The 15,157-nt window shown below is 37.6% G+C and overlaps 2 protein-coding genes across 5 annotated transcripts in view; one reads left to right on the top strand and one right to left on the bottom strand.

Moving 5' to 3' along the window:
- Nucleotides 1-13,844, top strand: part of LOC109534603 (mannosyl-oligosaccharide alpha-1,2-mannosidase IA) — a 64,535-nt gene extending 50,691 nt beyond the window's left edge. The window contains exons 1-10 of one of the 3 annotated variants that reach the window (XM_048663353.1): nt 1,430-1,744; nt 2,387-2,745; nt 2,969-3,187; nt 9,011-9,190; nt 9,299-9,512; nt 10,521-10,745; nt 10,807-10,945; nt 11,024-11,168; nt 11,226-11,342; nt 12,401-13,844. In XM_048663353.1, the coding sequence (XP_048519310.1) occupies nt 1,729-1,744; nt 2,387-2,745; nt 2,969-3,187; nt 9,011-9,190; nt 9,299-9,512; nt 10,521-10,745; nt 10,807-10,945; nt 11,024-11,168; nt 11,226-11,342; nt 12,401-12,523 (1,737 nt within the window). In that variant the 5' untranslated portion in view covers nt 1,430-1,728 and the 3' untranslated portion in view covers nt 12,524-13,844. Of the gene's footprint in view, nt 1-1,429; nt 1,745-2,386; nt 2,746-2,968; nt 3,188-9,010; nt 9,191-9,298; nt 9,513-10,520; nt 10,746-10,806; nt 10,946-11,023; nt 11,169-11,225; nt 11,343-12,400 lie in introns of those variants that run through there. The other 2 variants (XR_007280730.1, XM_048663344.1) reach the window with 2 other exon arrangements.
- LOC109534602 (actin-related protein 5) overlaps nt 13,837-15,157 on the bottom strand; it is a 4,601-nt gene continuing 3,280 nt past the window's right edge. For both annotated transcript variants that reach the window (XM_048663338.1, XM_048663334.1), the window contains exon 10: nt 13,837-14,046. In XM_048663338.1, coding sequence (XP_048519295.1) covers nt 13,951-14,046 — 96 coding nt within the window. In that variant the 3' untranslated portion in view covers nt 13,837-13,950. The remainder of the gene's footprint in view (nt 14,047-15,157) is intronic.

Raw genomic sequence — 15,157 nt, 5'->3', positions numbered from 1 at the left:
GTTTTATTCAATCTACTCATCGATCGTCTTTCAGCTGTTAAAGATCGCTTTAAGCTCATCTATAAGTTTACAACTTTTTCTCCAGTCGCTTAATTGAAGCTTTCTCAACTGTCAAAAGCCTCAGAAGTACAAAAATACAAGGAAATACAATTTATGGGGAGATTTAAAAACATTTTATCATCGCAGTTTTTACGTATTTGTGTGGCGTAACTTTGTTTTAAGTTGTGTTAAAAGCGACAATCTTTCCTGCTTCTGTTGGAACTTTTTCTACATTATATTATTTGAAACTCTTCTAATGTTAAAAATATGAGACATTTTGGGTGAATATTAAGTTACCGATGTTTCATTTTTATTATAATTTCTGATGCTGCGTTTGTATCATTTTATATTTTACGGAATATTGTTTAGTTTGTATGTTTAATTTTTTTTTTCATTTTTAGCGTGTAGTTTTGTGTAAAATTTATTTGTTAAATTGCTTCTACTTTTCGTCTGTTGTAAAACTGAGAAGATTCTAGAAGCTTGTGAGAGGTGTTTTATTCCCTTTGTTGGTTCTACATTTTTCTCTATTCGTCACTTTAAGGTTTCAAAAGGAAAACTTCATCGTCCTCACTGATCGGAGAGAGATTTTGTCTTCTACTTGCATTTGGACTTTCGGTGCTTCTGACTGGCTTTAATCGCTAAAATTTACCGGCTGCCAAAGCCTGGTGAAAATGTAAAGCCTGCGAGTATATGAGGTTTTCATGGTTTTTTTGTGGAGATTTTTGCGTTTCACAATGTTGTTCACGACAATAACGCAACATGTTTTTTATGAGTTAAAAAACATTACAGACCACGTATACTTACTGAGTGCCAACCAGCCACAATAACCACATTATCGGCAATTTACATAAAAGCTATTGTCTATATTTTGCCCTTTTTTCATTACTTGCACCATTTTATCAACTCAAAATGTTCCATTTCGCTTTCTAGTCACGGTGCCTTGACACTTAATCAATTGTTGACCTGATAGTATCGGAACGGGGTTGAGAAACTGATTAAGCAAACGAACGCCGCTGGTTTGCATATGAATAGAAAAATCGGAAAAATTCTTTCGTGATACGAGCCGATTGATTGGTCATCTGACACCATGCGATGTTCATTCAACAAATACCATACTGCTGATTGAAGTGCACAACTTATTAAAAAAAGTACGTTTTTGCATGGTGGCCGGCTTAACGTCCGGATTTAAGTTTCAGTGACCAACAAATTAATTAGGCAGCTTTTTTCTAGGGTGATGCTGATTTTGGCAACCTAGGCCCAAGTCGCCAGATTTTCTTTCTCTTCAGAACGCTTTCTGACAATGATTTTGAAATTCAGTTATTTTTATTCCACAATAACCGCGCTATTATACTTTATCAATAAACCTAAAGATGTTCAGTTCAAAAACTCCCCGATAAGCTGATGATAGTGACCAGCTATTATCATTATCCATGTGTGTGTTCTCTTTATTCTTCGTTTTCTCGTCGGTTTATTCGCATCTTCCTTTCTTCAGGAGGCTCGCGCTTCCTGCACCAGTCACTGTTAAGCCTTTGCGCTTCCATGGTTGGCAGCGCTTCAGCTATTCGAGTCTCGTCCGCTTAACCAGCCGAAGAAGTGACCCTTTTTTAAGCAAAAAGTGCCATTCATTAAGCAAGTGTTGCTCAAGTTGCATTATTTCTGTTCGGGCAAGTGCTGGTTGGAGTTGAAACTATGTTTAAAGTTGTAGGTGAGAATTGAAAAGTCTGTATTGGTGGAGTTGTGGAAGAAATGCAAGATTCTAAAGAAACTGTGATAGAACGTTCACATTTTTCGGTCGTGTGCTTTTATATTCCTTTCGTCTCACAAGGCTGAGGTCTAAATTGTCAATTTAAGCAATTAAAAAATATCTATTTACATAAGCCGCTGGTTGCTGCCGGATTTAATACCATGCAAAAGTTGAGTTTATAATGATGTAAAATGCTCATTTCTTGCTAAAGTTTTGCGTTACTATTCAAAGGAGCGGAGAAAAAATTGTTGGTTATTCGAGCAGCAGACAGCAAATTGTTCTTGTTTCCCGCTTAATTAAAAAAAAAACGCAATTCGTTTGTGGCTTTCCTTCCAATTATTATTAATGTCAAAAAAAATTTTTCATAGAAAGTGCATTCGTAATAATAATTTTTGCTCTAAGCTTTAAGCCAGTTAACTAAGAAAAAACTTGTTTTATGTGTATTGCTAAAATCGTATATATAACAGTTCTTCATAGTCTTATCAGGTATTCCTGTATAAGTTTTGTGATTTTGCCTTTTTTCTCACTGTTTCTGTTCGTAAACGCTTCCACAATTCCGAAAATCACTGCTTGATTCTTCACCGAAAAAATATTCCCTTAAAGGAGTTGGAATTTCCGGCACTTTGATGGTGATGGCCTGCACTGCAGTCTACTTAAGCAGAAACTCTCGCTCATCCTCAGACTCCATAATATTAGCTCCCACCTCAAATGGACAATCAGTGCTGATCAGTCGATTGGTCAGCTTGTCGTCCCGGTCAAACGGCACGATTGCCTCAGATAAGTCGACCACTGTGGTGCTTCAGCCGAATGTAAATCTAACTGAAGAAGTCGATTACGATTCCTGGGAAACATTTCAGGATGGCGACAACGATACGGATTATGTGGATGAGAAGAAGTTGATTTCTCCCAGATACTCGGACGAAAACGATACGAATTGCCAGCGGAAGTTGAAAGTGAAAGAGGTAACGGTTTAGTGATTTTTCTGATGGAGCGACTCGAAATCCACAGAGCTGCAATTAAAGTATTCAACCGGGGTACTCCAACAGATGGTTTCCATCTTGAGAAATCGTTTTATTAATTGCCAGCCAGGGCTTGAAGTGTTTGCTCAAGTTAAATGGTTGTTCTTATGTGATACCCACATAGCATACACTGTGTGACAGGTTTTTTCTTCTTAATCTCTTGCAGATGATGAAACATGCTTGGGACAGTTACGTGAAGTACGCATGGGGCAAGAACGAGCTGAAACCGGTGTCGAAAAAAGAGCACACTGGAAGCATCTTCGGCTCCCAACCGTTAGGCGCTAGTATTTTGGACAGCATGGACACCCTTTATATGATGGGCATGCACGATGAGTTCAAGCAGGCAAAGGATTGGATCAGCACCGAATTCCATATTGATAATGTGGTAAGTTTTTTTGCGTCAATTTGATTTTCAAGGTTATTGGTGTTTTCAAATCTTTTTTATTGGGTACTTTGCCTCGAAAAGTTGGTCTTTTCAAAAGAGGAAACTTCTCATGTCTTCGTATGCAGAATATGGTTTAGATTTATATCTAACTAAGCCTGACAATTTTTGTGAAAAATGCGCTGAATTTTTAATGTAGAAAATTGTGTTTTTTAGTAGAAGAATTAAAAATGTTTGGCAAATTTTTTTTGTTATTCGCATTTCGTAAATGTGATTTTTGGTAGACAAAGGTTTCATTAAATTTCGTTTTTTTATTATTATTAATATTAATTTTGTTGTCCACAATTGTTTGCAAAAAACAATACTTTAAGATCTTATTGTGCATCCTATGAAACATATTCAAAATTTTTCGGTAGTTTAGGTTTTGCCTCACTTTATTTTAAAAAATACCTTTAAATTAACCAAACTCGTTCGCGGTTTTCTAATTTTTTTTTTGTAAAAATGTTTCCTTTGAATCTTCACGTTGCTTCATTCGGAGTGTTGCTAGTTTCTAGTAATCGAGTCGTAATCGTGATTAATTGTTTTCTTTTTATTAATTATTTTCATGTTTCATTCGCGTCGTTTTTTAAACTGTGATTGTTCTGTGGCAAATCCTTGTTTTTTAGACCCTCATATTTTTTTTTTCTCTTCAAAATGCAACTTTGTGGAAAGACATTGTTGAGTGTTTCTCCATTCGTTCTGCTTCCATCTCCATAACAAATGGTGGATTCATTAGATGTGCTAAAATCGCAACTGACAACTTAAAAAAGATGGTTAAAAATTCACAAAAATTTACTTTCTGTGTGGTCCTATTCGCCAGAACAGGTTGAAACAGCAATCCAAAGATTGTTGTCTATTGCTGACTTCATCAAGGATTTTTCTAGAATTTTTCAATCTTGAGCTAAATTTAATGCGGACATTTCTTCAAGGGTTGACTCAATAATTCATTCAGCCAAAAGGTTTGAGTGAAAATCCACTATATGTACTGGAAGAGTTTCAAATTGCTGCTTTTCTAGAATTTTCCAATCTTGAGCCAAATTTCGTGCGGACATTTCTGCAAGGCTTCATTCCATAATTCATTGAGGCGAAAGTAATACAGCTACAGGTGTAGAGTTTTAGTCACAGTTGAGTTAAAATCCACTGTATATACTGGAAGAGTTTCAAATTGCTGGCTTCATCAGGGATTTTTCTAGAATTTTTCAACCTTGAGCCAAATTTCATGCGGACATTTCCTACACAATGGTTGACTCAATAATTCATTCAGGCAAAGGTTTGAGTGAAAATCCACTATATGTACTGGAGGAGTTTCAAATTGCTGGCTTCATCAGGGACTTTTCTAGAGTTTTTCAATCTTGAGCCAAATTTCCTGCGGACATTTCTGCAAGAGTTGATTCCATAATTCATTGAGGCGAAAGTAATACAGATACAGGTCTGCAGTTTTAGTCACAGTTCAGTGAAAACCCACTGTAGATACTGGAAGGGTTCCAGATTGCTGGCCTCATCAGGGATTTTTCAAGATTTTTTCAATCTTGAGCCAAATTTCATGCGGATATTTCTACAAGGGTTGATTCAATAATTCATTCAGGCGAAAGTAATACAAATACAGGACTGGAATGTTGGGCACAGTTGAGCGGAAGTCCACTGTATTTACTGGAAAAGCTTCGAATTGCTGGCTTCATCAGGGACTTTTCTAGAATTTTTCAATCTTGAGCCAAGTTTTATTCGGACATTTCTACCAGGGTTGATTCAATCATTAATTCAGTCGAAACCCATACAGATACAGAACTGAAATTGTAGTGACTGATGAGTGAATGTCAATTTCTTATACTGGGAATGTTTCAAATTTGGCGACTTCATCAGGAACTTTTCTAGAATTTTTCAATCTTAAGCCAAATTTCGTGAGGACATTTTTGCAAAGGTTGATTTCATAATTCATTGAGACGAAAGTAATACAGATACAGGCCTGGAGTTTTGGTCACAGTTGAGTGAAAATCCAGTGTATTTACTGGAAATGTTTCGAATTGCTGGCTTGATCAGGCAGTTTTCTAGATTTTTTCAATCTTGAGCCAAATATCATGCGGGCCTTTCTACAAGGGTAAGTGCAAAAATTCAGTCAGACAAAATTAATACATATACAGAACTGAGATTTAAGCCACAGTTGAGTGAAAATCCACTGTATTCGGAAGAGTTTCAAATTGCTGGCATCATCAGGGAGTTTTCTAGAGTTTTTCAATTTTGAACCAAATTTCAGTCGGACATTTCTCAAGGGTTGGTTCAATAATTCATTTAGGCAAAGTAATGCAGATAAAGGCCTGGATTTTTTGTCACAATTGAGTGAAAATCCACTGTATATACTAGAACAGTTTCAAACTGTTGGCTCCATCAAGGACTTTTCTAGAATTTTTCAATCTTGAGCCAAATTTCATGAGGACATTTCTACAAGGGTTGATTCAATAATTCATTCAAGCGAAAGTTGAGCTTGTTTCTTCCATTGGACACGTGGCCAGGTCTCAGAGGCTCAGAGCGAGGTTCCTTCTGAGCCGTGGTGTGAGTGCCTAGAGAAGGCAACGGCTCTTCGCTGTAAGCTCCGTCCTTTAAATATCCATTTTCATACAGAGTTTGCAGGTATACACTTTTACAAATTTAACTCTCCGCATTTCCTTGTTAAGGTTATTTTCGTTTCCCATCTTTTGCTAACTGACTAGCTTTCTAAAAGGAAGCTTGTTCCAGATAATTGTCGCTGCTAAGTGCATTTTTTTTCATCTGAATGACTTCTAAACGAGTCTATGTTGGGTTCAACGCATTCGGCTTTGAGTATCACAAACACCAGCTTTTTGGGTTTTTTCCGACTCGAATGTGCTCAGTAAATTTCCAATCACGTAGTGGCCATTAAAATAGATGAATCCTCAAGATGTCTCGTTAGTTTAACGCTTTCTTGGCCATGCTAGTTCCAGCGGGCAGCCAGTAGTTAAAGCTACTTAAATTCGTTCTCAGGACTCGTTTGAGCGGAAATACACAAAACGGAAAAAGCCATTGTGTGGCCGTTTTTCCTTATTTCGACACGCCGATTTCATCGGGCATTAAATACCTGCTGTTTGCATCGATTCTGAATGGAAAATTGACAAAACATCGGGCTTTTTGCAAATCGAGTTTGTATCAATAGAAACACGCGGTTTCATCAATTTGCATTGTTTTTGTATTATCAACGAGTAATTATATTTATTCTATTTTTATTTCAATCGTGTTTCTTTAATTTGAAAACAAGATGCTTTATGTCACGTTATGACGAGAATCATTAACCATAAATTATATCATAAATCATCACTTGAACACACTGTTTGAATAGGTGGACTAATGAGTCATTGTTCTAATTGGAAAAAATTTATGAGTGTTTAATACTCGTCTATCTGAACAATAATGTGTGTACGCTCATATACGTATTTGCTCAAGAGATAAATCGCCAACGATGCTACTACATATTAAGTAAATGGTAATTTTGAATTGAAAATTCTTGTATCTAAGGTGGTTAATATTCGTTAGGAAAAGACTAAAATTAATTCGATTAACTTTAACGAAAATGTATTGAGTTTATTATGGAATTGTTTGGAACAGCGAACTGTTCAAGGAATATGTCGATTTAAGTCATAAAAGACGCAATGAAATTAATTGCTTCAAAAAAGTGGAAAATATTGCCACTGTTAACCACAGTTATTTGTCACGTCGTAAAACGTTGAAGCTGGAAATGTTGAAAGTTTTATTCGAATCACCGAAACCTTGAGTTTTACAAAGCGCGTGAATTCTGACCCAAATATAAAAACTGTGTGCTCTTCTCTAAAAATGTTCGAGTTAAAATCCAGGGCAGATGACGGAATTTTGAACTTTAAAACCTGAATTTTGCGCACTATGTAGAAGGTATTCGAAACTGAAGTTTATTTGAATTGCACAAAGTTTTGATTTATTTTAAGCCTGTGAATGGTGATCCAAAATGACGAGGTCCACTTAACAGCGCGCCCCTCTTTTAAAGTGCCCAAATCAGGATCTTGCCGGATTTGAATGAAATGTTTACGGTTTTAAGCTATAAGTGTCTGTTATTGGTTGTGCAAATTTCAAGTTGCTACCTGCTCTTGATTGAAAGTTGCGAATTTTTGAAGAAGACGTGCAACTGGACAAAAATGTAAATTTTTCGACCATCATTCACAAATTTTAAAAAAATCAGGCTTTTTCGAATCAGGCGAATTTCAAGTTGTTTCCTGCTCTTGACTGAAATGTTAAGTTTTTAGCTACAGTCTCCTCTATAGGCTGTAGGAATTTCAAGTTGCTACCTGCGCTTGGTTGAAAGATGCGAATTTTTAAAGAAGACATGCAGCTGGGCCTAAACTATTATGTTTCGACCATCATTTAAACATTTTCAAAAAATTAAGCTTTTGCCCGATTTGAGTGACATTTTGAGGGCTTTTAGCTACTGGTGTCTTCTACAGGTTGTGTGAATTTCAAGTTGCTACCTGCGCTTGATTGAAAGTTGCGAATTTTTAAAGAAGACATGCAGCTGGGCATAAACTATTATTTTTCGCTTACATATTTTCAAAAAATCGGGTTTTTTCCGATTTGACTGACATCTTCAGGGTTATTAGCTACAAGTGTCCTCTTTAGGCTGTGTGAATTTCAAGTTGCTGTCTGCGCATTATTGAAAGTTGCGAATTTTTAAAGGAAGACGTGCAGCTGGGCATAAAGGATTATTTATCGGCCATCATTCACAAATTTTCAGAAAATCAAGCTTTTTCCGAGTTGAGGAAAATGTTGAGAGTTTTTTGCTACAAGTGTCCTCTATAGGCTGTATGAATTTGAAATTGCTGTCTGCGCTTTATTGAAAGTTGCGAATTTTTAAAGGAAACGTGCAGCTGGGCATATACGATTATTTTTCGACCATCATTCACAGATTTTCAAAAAATCAAGCTTTTGCCCGATTTGAGTAAATTGTTAAGGGTTTTTTTGCAACAAGTGTCCTCTATTGGTTGTATGAATTTCAAGCTGCTGCCTGTGCTTTATTGGAAGTTACGAATGTTGGAAGTCGTGCAGCTGAGCATAAACGATTATTTTTCGACCATCATTCACAAATTTGACAACATCAGGTTTTTTCCCGATTTGAGTGAAATGTTGAGAGTTTTTAGCTACAAGTGTCCTCTATAGGCTGTATGAATTTCAGGTAGATGCCTGCGCTTTATTGGATGTTGCAAATTTTTAAGGGAAGTCGTGCAGGTGGGCGGAATCGATTATTTTCCGACCATCATTCACAAACTTTCAAAAAATCAGGTGTTTCCCCGATTTCAGTGAAATGTTCAGCGTTTTTAGCTACAAGTGTCTTCTATAGGTTAGTGTGAGGTTGATGTTAGTTATGACGTGTATAAAAACGCTTATTCTTCGACCATCATTCAGAAATTAGCGAAAAATCAGGATCCTGCCCGATTTGAATGAAATGTTGAATTTTTTATTTCTTGTGCGAATTTATTGTACGAGCAAGCTACTCGGGATAGAAATATACGAATATTTAAAAGATGCGGTAGTGTTCATTTTCGCTCATCATTTAAAGCGACATTGTCAGCCTTTTGGCTCATTTACCAGACATTAGAAGACAAAATTTAAAAACATCACTAAAAATCAGTGAATCAAACCATGCGCTTTGTGGCCAGGGAAAAAATTACACAAACATAAACCGATTCTGTTAATATCCTATTGTTCGTCTGCAACAGAACTTTGTAGGAAATTGTCAAATTTCCATTTTCCTTTCAGGTTGCTGATGTATCCGTGTTTGAAACCAACATCCGGTTCATCGGCGGTCTTCTAACATGCTACGCCCTAACTGGGGAGGTTTTATTCAGGGACAAAGCTCAACAAATCGCTGACAAGTTGCTGCCTGCTTTTAACACTCCAACTGGCATTCCCAACGCATTGGTCAACTTCAAAAGTGGAGTAAGTAACTTGAATCTTCTCCTGAATCTAGTTTTGTGTATTTCAAGATTCTTAAGGAGAAACGTCCTTTGGATTTAGCCACAGTTAATGGGTGTTTTTCTGTTTCAGTCCAGTAAGAACTATGGATGGGCTAGCGGCAGCTCAAGCATCCTATCAGAGTTTGGAACGCTTCACTTGGAGTTTTCCTATCTGAGCGATATGACCGGAAAATCCATTTACAGGAACAAAGTGAACAAGATCAGGCAGGTTTTGAATACCATTGAGAAGCCGAATGGGCTCTATCCAAACTACTTGAATCCCAGAAGTGGGAAATGGGGCCAACGTAAGTAAATTTTGTTTTTCGGGATGTTTTCTGGAATGTTAAGCTATGATTTACATCTTTTTTTGAGTCGATCTTCATATTTCCGAATTTAACTCTCGGTCCATTCACTGCAGTGGAATATTTTTGGTTTACTTAATTTAGACCATTCGAAACCCGCCATTGCAAAATAGTACAGTTTGTCCTCACGAAGGCATCGGGAAACACAAGCAAAGTGATCTAATTTTAAATTTTATGATCGGTATTTGGGTACGTTTTGTGAAATAGGATTCTGAGTGCGTCTTACAGCGTCGTCATTTCACGTTTATGTATGTTATTAACGGCACCATTGAAATGAGTACAAGATGGAAGTTTATTAATTTTCAACCTTCTGAACTTTGCAATTTCAGTTTCTTCTTTAGTTCTTTTCTAGTCATAATTTGTTTGTTTTGTGCTGTTTTATTTCCTGTTCCTCCCGCACTGGCCACTTTGCTTTCATCAAAATTTTCCCTTTCAGTCTTTTTATCTTTGCAATTTTCAGTTTTTCTTTAGTCCATTTCTGGTCATCAGTTGTTATATTTTGTACTGTTTTCTTTCCTGTTCTGCATTTGCGAATCGCTCTGTCCGTCAGTCTAAAGAATCGAAAGCACGCAAAAATGTCGATTTTTTTGTAAAAAGCCACAAATAGTGGCTTTCATTTTCGATCGTCTTAACTTTGCAATTCAATTTTTTCTTGAGTTCTTTTCTTGTCATCATTTGTTATAGTTTGTACTGTTTCATGGCCTGTTTCTGTCGCAGTGACCACTTTTGCTGTCTTCAGCAACTTTCACTTTCAGTCTTCTTAGCTTTGCAATTGCAGCTTTTTTTTCAGTGTTTTTCTTATCATAATTTGTTATATTTGTACTGTTTTCGTTCCTGTTCTCCATTTGCAACTCGCTCTATGCGTCAGCCTAAAACATCGAAATCGCTCGAAAATGTCGATTTTGAATTTAAAAAAGCCCCAAATCAACTATTTTTTCCCATTTATTCCAGATCACATGTCAATGGGAGCCTTAGGGGACAGTTTCTACGAATATCTGCTGAAAGCGTGGCTGCAAAGTGGCAAACAGGACAACGAAGCTCGGCAAATGTTCGACGAATCGATGGACGCAGCATTCAGATACATGCTGCACGAATCCCCGGCTGGATTGACTTATTTTGCGGATCTTAAGTTCGAGCGACTCGAACACAAGATGGATCATTTAGCGTGTTTCTCGGGTAAGATTCGACGTTTGGTTAGAAAAGTGGTCTGTACTAAAAGCTGTCGGGTGATTTTTAGGCGGAATGCTAGCTTTGGCGTCCAGAACCTTGAAGAACGACCGCGCTTCGAAATACATGGACGTGGCTAAGAAGATTACGAATACTTGCCATGAATCGTATGTCAAGACGCATACAAAATTGGGTCCAGAGGCTTTCAGGTACGAGTTTTCTTTATTGCAAATTCTCCTTGACACCATTCCCAGAGCGTATTTCCAGAGCAAATTATTTATTTCCAGATTCTCCGAGGGCGCCGAGGCCAGAGCGCTCAAAAGCTCAGAAAAATACTACATTCTCAGACCGGAAACGATAGAGTCGTACTTCTACCTGTACCGGCTGACCAAAGATGAAAAGTACAGAGATTGGGGCTGGGAAGCCGTCCAGGTTCGATTCGTTGATATTTCCTTCGGGGCTTTCTTTAAGGAATTGCATTAATTGCAGGCGCTGGAGAAACATTGCAGAGTCCCTGGCGGCTACACGGGAATCAAGAACGTGTACTCTGAAGATCCCCAGCAGGACGATGTGCAGCAGAGTTTCTTCTTGGCGGAAACGTTGAAGGTAAGTTTGTTTAGAATTATTCCAGCTGAGGTTCCTACGAAGTTTTGCAAGCTAAATTTTTTTCCCATTTTATTCAACTTCTATTTTGATTGTTACGCTTGCGTTCATTTATTCATATTCAACGACTAGTTTGAAGATTTATTAATCTTCTAATATTCTGGGCAGGCTTGAGAGATTTTTGGTTTTTCCTTGACAATTTTTTTGAAGATATGTCTGTCCGTACCAGACGGATTATTAGGAAACTCCCAGAAATTTCCTAATAAAGTGAGTTTTTCCTCATTTTAAGCAGGCGATTTTCTCTTTCGAGTGGTCTTATGGGCGGGATTCAGTTTTTGCTTTTTCGTTGGCGAAATTTTGAAAAATCCGTGTTGTCCAACGACCAATCGCTTCGATTTAGCTTCTGAAAAAACCCTGGTTTGGTTTTTCCTTGAATTTTTTTTAAATCCGTCTTTGCCAACGGCCAATCGCTTCCCCTTAGTAACTGGAAATCTTGGAAACACCAAAAATGTCCTATTTAAGTGAGTTTTCCCTCACTTTAAGCAGCCGATTATCTCTTTCGAGTGATGTTATGGGATGCATTCAGGAACTTTAGGTTTTTCCGTGGTTGTATTGTCTGAACCTTACGACTTAGAGTTTAAACTATCTGGCCCTTGAAACCGTATATCCTATTTGTCCATGATTCTTTGAGATTCTGTTTACCATTTTTATGCTTAATTCTGACGATTTCTTTGCCGTTTTTCTCCTTTAGAACTGTTGTTAAATTGTTATGTCTTTCTCTCAACAGTCCAATTTATCTGTGGCTGTTTTTTGCTTTTTGTTTCATTATTGTGGTTCACGTGCGTTAAATTGGGTTGAATTTCTGATGTTTTGGTTGGGGTTTTTAAAGTTTCTTACATGTTTCGATCCCCTATTTAGCCGCGAGTAGTATTTAACTTGGGCTGGCAGCTATGAATCAACACCCAGCATGAATAAATTCCTCACTTCTGTCTGACTAAATATCATGTTCTTGCTGCTGTTCTACCAAAAACCGTGTTAAAACATTAAACTTTTCCCACTAGTACCTGTACCTGCTATTTTCCGACGAGGATTTCTACTCGCTGGACCAATGGGTGTACAACACGGAAGCCCATCCGTTGCCCATCAAGGGCGTCAACCCTTTCTACCGAGAACCAGCGGCTTAACGTGCGGGCATCGCTAGTTCATCCAGGATCTCGCGGATCGATGCCAATGAGAGCTACTAAAAATCAACGGCCAGGGAACAAATCAAAACAACGCATCGATTCAAAATCAGTTTATTTGTTTATTTTCGCACACTGATACAAGGCCAGCGTAATTTTCCGGCTGTCTGACCCTGTACAGTTCGTCTAGCTCTGTGTTGAGCAGCTGGAGCCAAAGAGGAGTGATGCGATACACTAGAAGCTCTCTAGGAATATCGTCAATGCCTTCAAATGTGACTAGGGCAAGATCAATCCCGAAGGAATGAAATCGGCACATTGTATATAGATTCAGGGAGGTAATTGTTTTCTATGAAAATGTATTTATTTACTGTTTAATTGTAGATAGTAAATTGTAGATCCAAAATCACCCCCCAGCCAGCCAACGACCTTTTTACGTGTATAGTGACTTAATTTTTAACTCTTTGTGCCCGTGCATTTTTTTAGCAAATTTTTACGATGTACATAGCCGCGCTTTATTACGAAATTATTCCCAGTAGATAATTGTTGAGTTTTTTGTTACTAAATTGAGATTTCGTGTGATTGTACCAACTGGTCTGACGGTGGTTGAAATAAAATCAACCACAAATACGCCTGTAAAAATATTATTTTTCTAAACGAGTCCATCCGATTCCCTTTTTCATCTGCTTTGGAAAAATCTCTTGATCTTGTCACTGCTCTATTCTTCTGTGAAGACTGATTAATGTAAGCGAAAGGAGCAGCCACTGAAATCGCAATTGGGCGTGCTGAACTGAATAGAAGAATCGTCTATTTGATTAGAACATGGGTGTTCCTAAACTGTACGTGGAATGGATTTTTGTGCACCAAAGTGTTTCAACGACATTCTTTACATTTTTTTCGTTGTTTCTGTGTTGCTCATTTCACCGGTTGGACGCAAAAGTCCTCGAAACACTTTTATCTAATACTCGTCTCCGATGTGTAAATGACCATTACATACGCGTAAAATCCCTAGTGTAATAATTAGCGTTAAGATTATAAAGTATGAATTTAGTCAATGGGCAGTGGTTTATTTAAATGCATAAAAATCGTTCATCGGCTGTAAATAGTATTGTTGTTAGTTTTAAGGGCCTAGTTATTTATGGTGTAGTGCAGATTGTTGTAACTTGTAACATATTTTGTAAATGCGACAGAGTACGAACTATTAGGAGAAATTTACCGGATTTCAGATCTTTGAAGTGAATCCTAATTGTTGTCGTTTAAAGAATGACTTAACCAATCGTGGAAAGTTGCCTGAAACACTAAAAAATAAAAAACACTTCTCTTAAAATGCGTTTTATTTCGCTGAATGTTCGACCTAAAGTGAATCTTATCGCAATTAACGGGAGATGGTTTAGCCTTAGGCAGTCTAAATGTGTTCGATAAAATCTCTACCTTTAAACACAGAGATCGCCTTCAACGGCGATGCTGGTTGGACTGGCGTTGAACGGGTTGGAGTACTTGTGAACTTTGAAATACTCTGCACCCATTTCCTGCAGAAAAAAGCACGCAAAATATATGTGCCTGATATTATCAATCTGCTAGAAAATCTACTAAACATCATCAGAAACTTGAAAAACTGGAGTTTTTAATGTTCAACCGTGTATATTTGTGGTGCGGCATCAATACCGAAAAAAATCCGAAAGTTGAGTCTAAACGCATCTCTTTGCGAACAATTTCTCGATCTTATAGTGTTCTCTCGGCTAAAAATCACAAATACCTGTAAAATATAAATTATGTGCGGGTAAAGTGATTGGTAGTTAATTTGCGTGCGGTGTAGACATCATGTCTTCCTAACTTAACCAAAAAAAGCGAATCGAAGAAGAGGAAATAATAAATGTAGTCGGTTCTAGATAACGAAACTATCAAAGACCTTGAAACTCGATGAGACCGCGCACAGTAGTTCCGTCTGCGGCCACGTACCAAAAACAGCCATAATTTAATTTTTCCCACGGGTTTCTGATTTTTTCGCGATGCAGCAACGGTTTGCTCTTCCAAGCTCGCCATATATGATTTCGACACATGATTTCGACGAAAATTTACCGTAACCATACACAAGCACTCCGCATGCATTTAGGCCAAAACAAAAGTTAAGAACGTAAATTTTCACCGTAAATAATTTCGTCGCATTCAACATTCGACGCCCAAATGTACTGGGGTGGACACATCTTAACAAGTTGTTGAAAGAAGTTGAAGTTGACTGAAAGACTCCAAACACTAACAAACAACACAATGACATGGTTTTATAAATGGAGACTAACGCCAAACGCGACAAAAAATCAACTTCTGCTCACGAACCACAGARTCAACGCTGACTCCCCCACAATAACTGCAGACGGAAAAATAACACAACCGAAAAACGACGTAAGGTACCTTGGGATTACAATCGACCACAAACTGAAATTCACTAAACACACACGAAACATCAGAACAGAAATGATAAAAAGAACAAAACGCGTTCGATCACTAACATACAAGGACAAAGGAATTAGTACAAATACCGCGACAAAAATATATAAAGCGATCTGCAGACCCCTCTTGGACTACGGACATATACTCATGGCCAACGGAACAGAAAGGACAAAACGATACGTACAAACAACA

This window comes from Dendroctonus ponderosae, unplaced genomic scaffold (assembly GCF_020466585.1).
Source record: "Dendroctonus ponderosae isolate FM_Combo_2020 unplaced genomic scaffold, Dpon_F_20191213v2 Dpon_F_20191213_1, whole genome shotgun sequence".
NCBI classification, from domain to species: Eukaryota; Metazoa; Arthropoda; class Insecta; order Coleoptera; family Curculionidae; genus Dendroctonus; species Dendroctonus ponderosae.
Note: the sequence above shows the minus strand (reverse complement) of the source record. Positions and strands in the feature narration are given on the sequence as shown.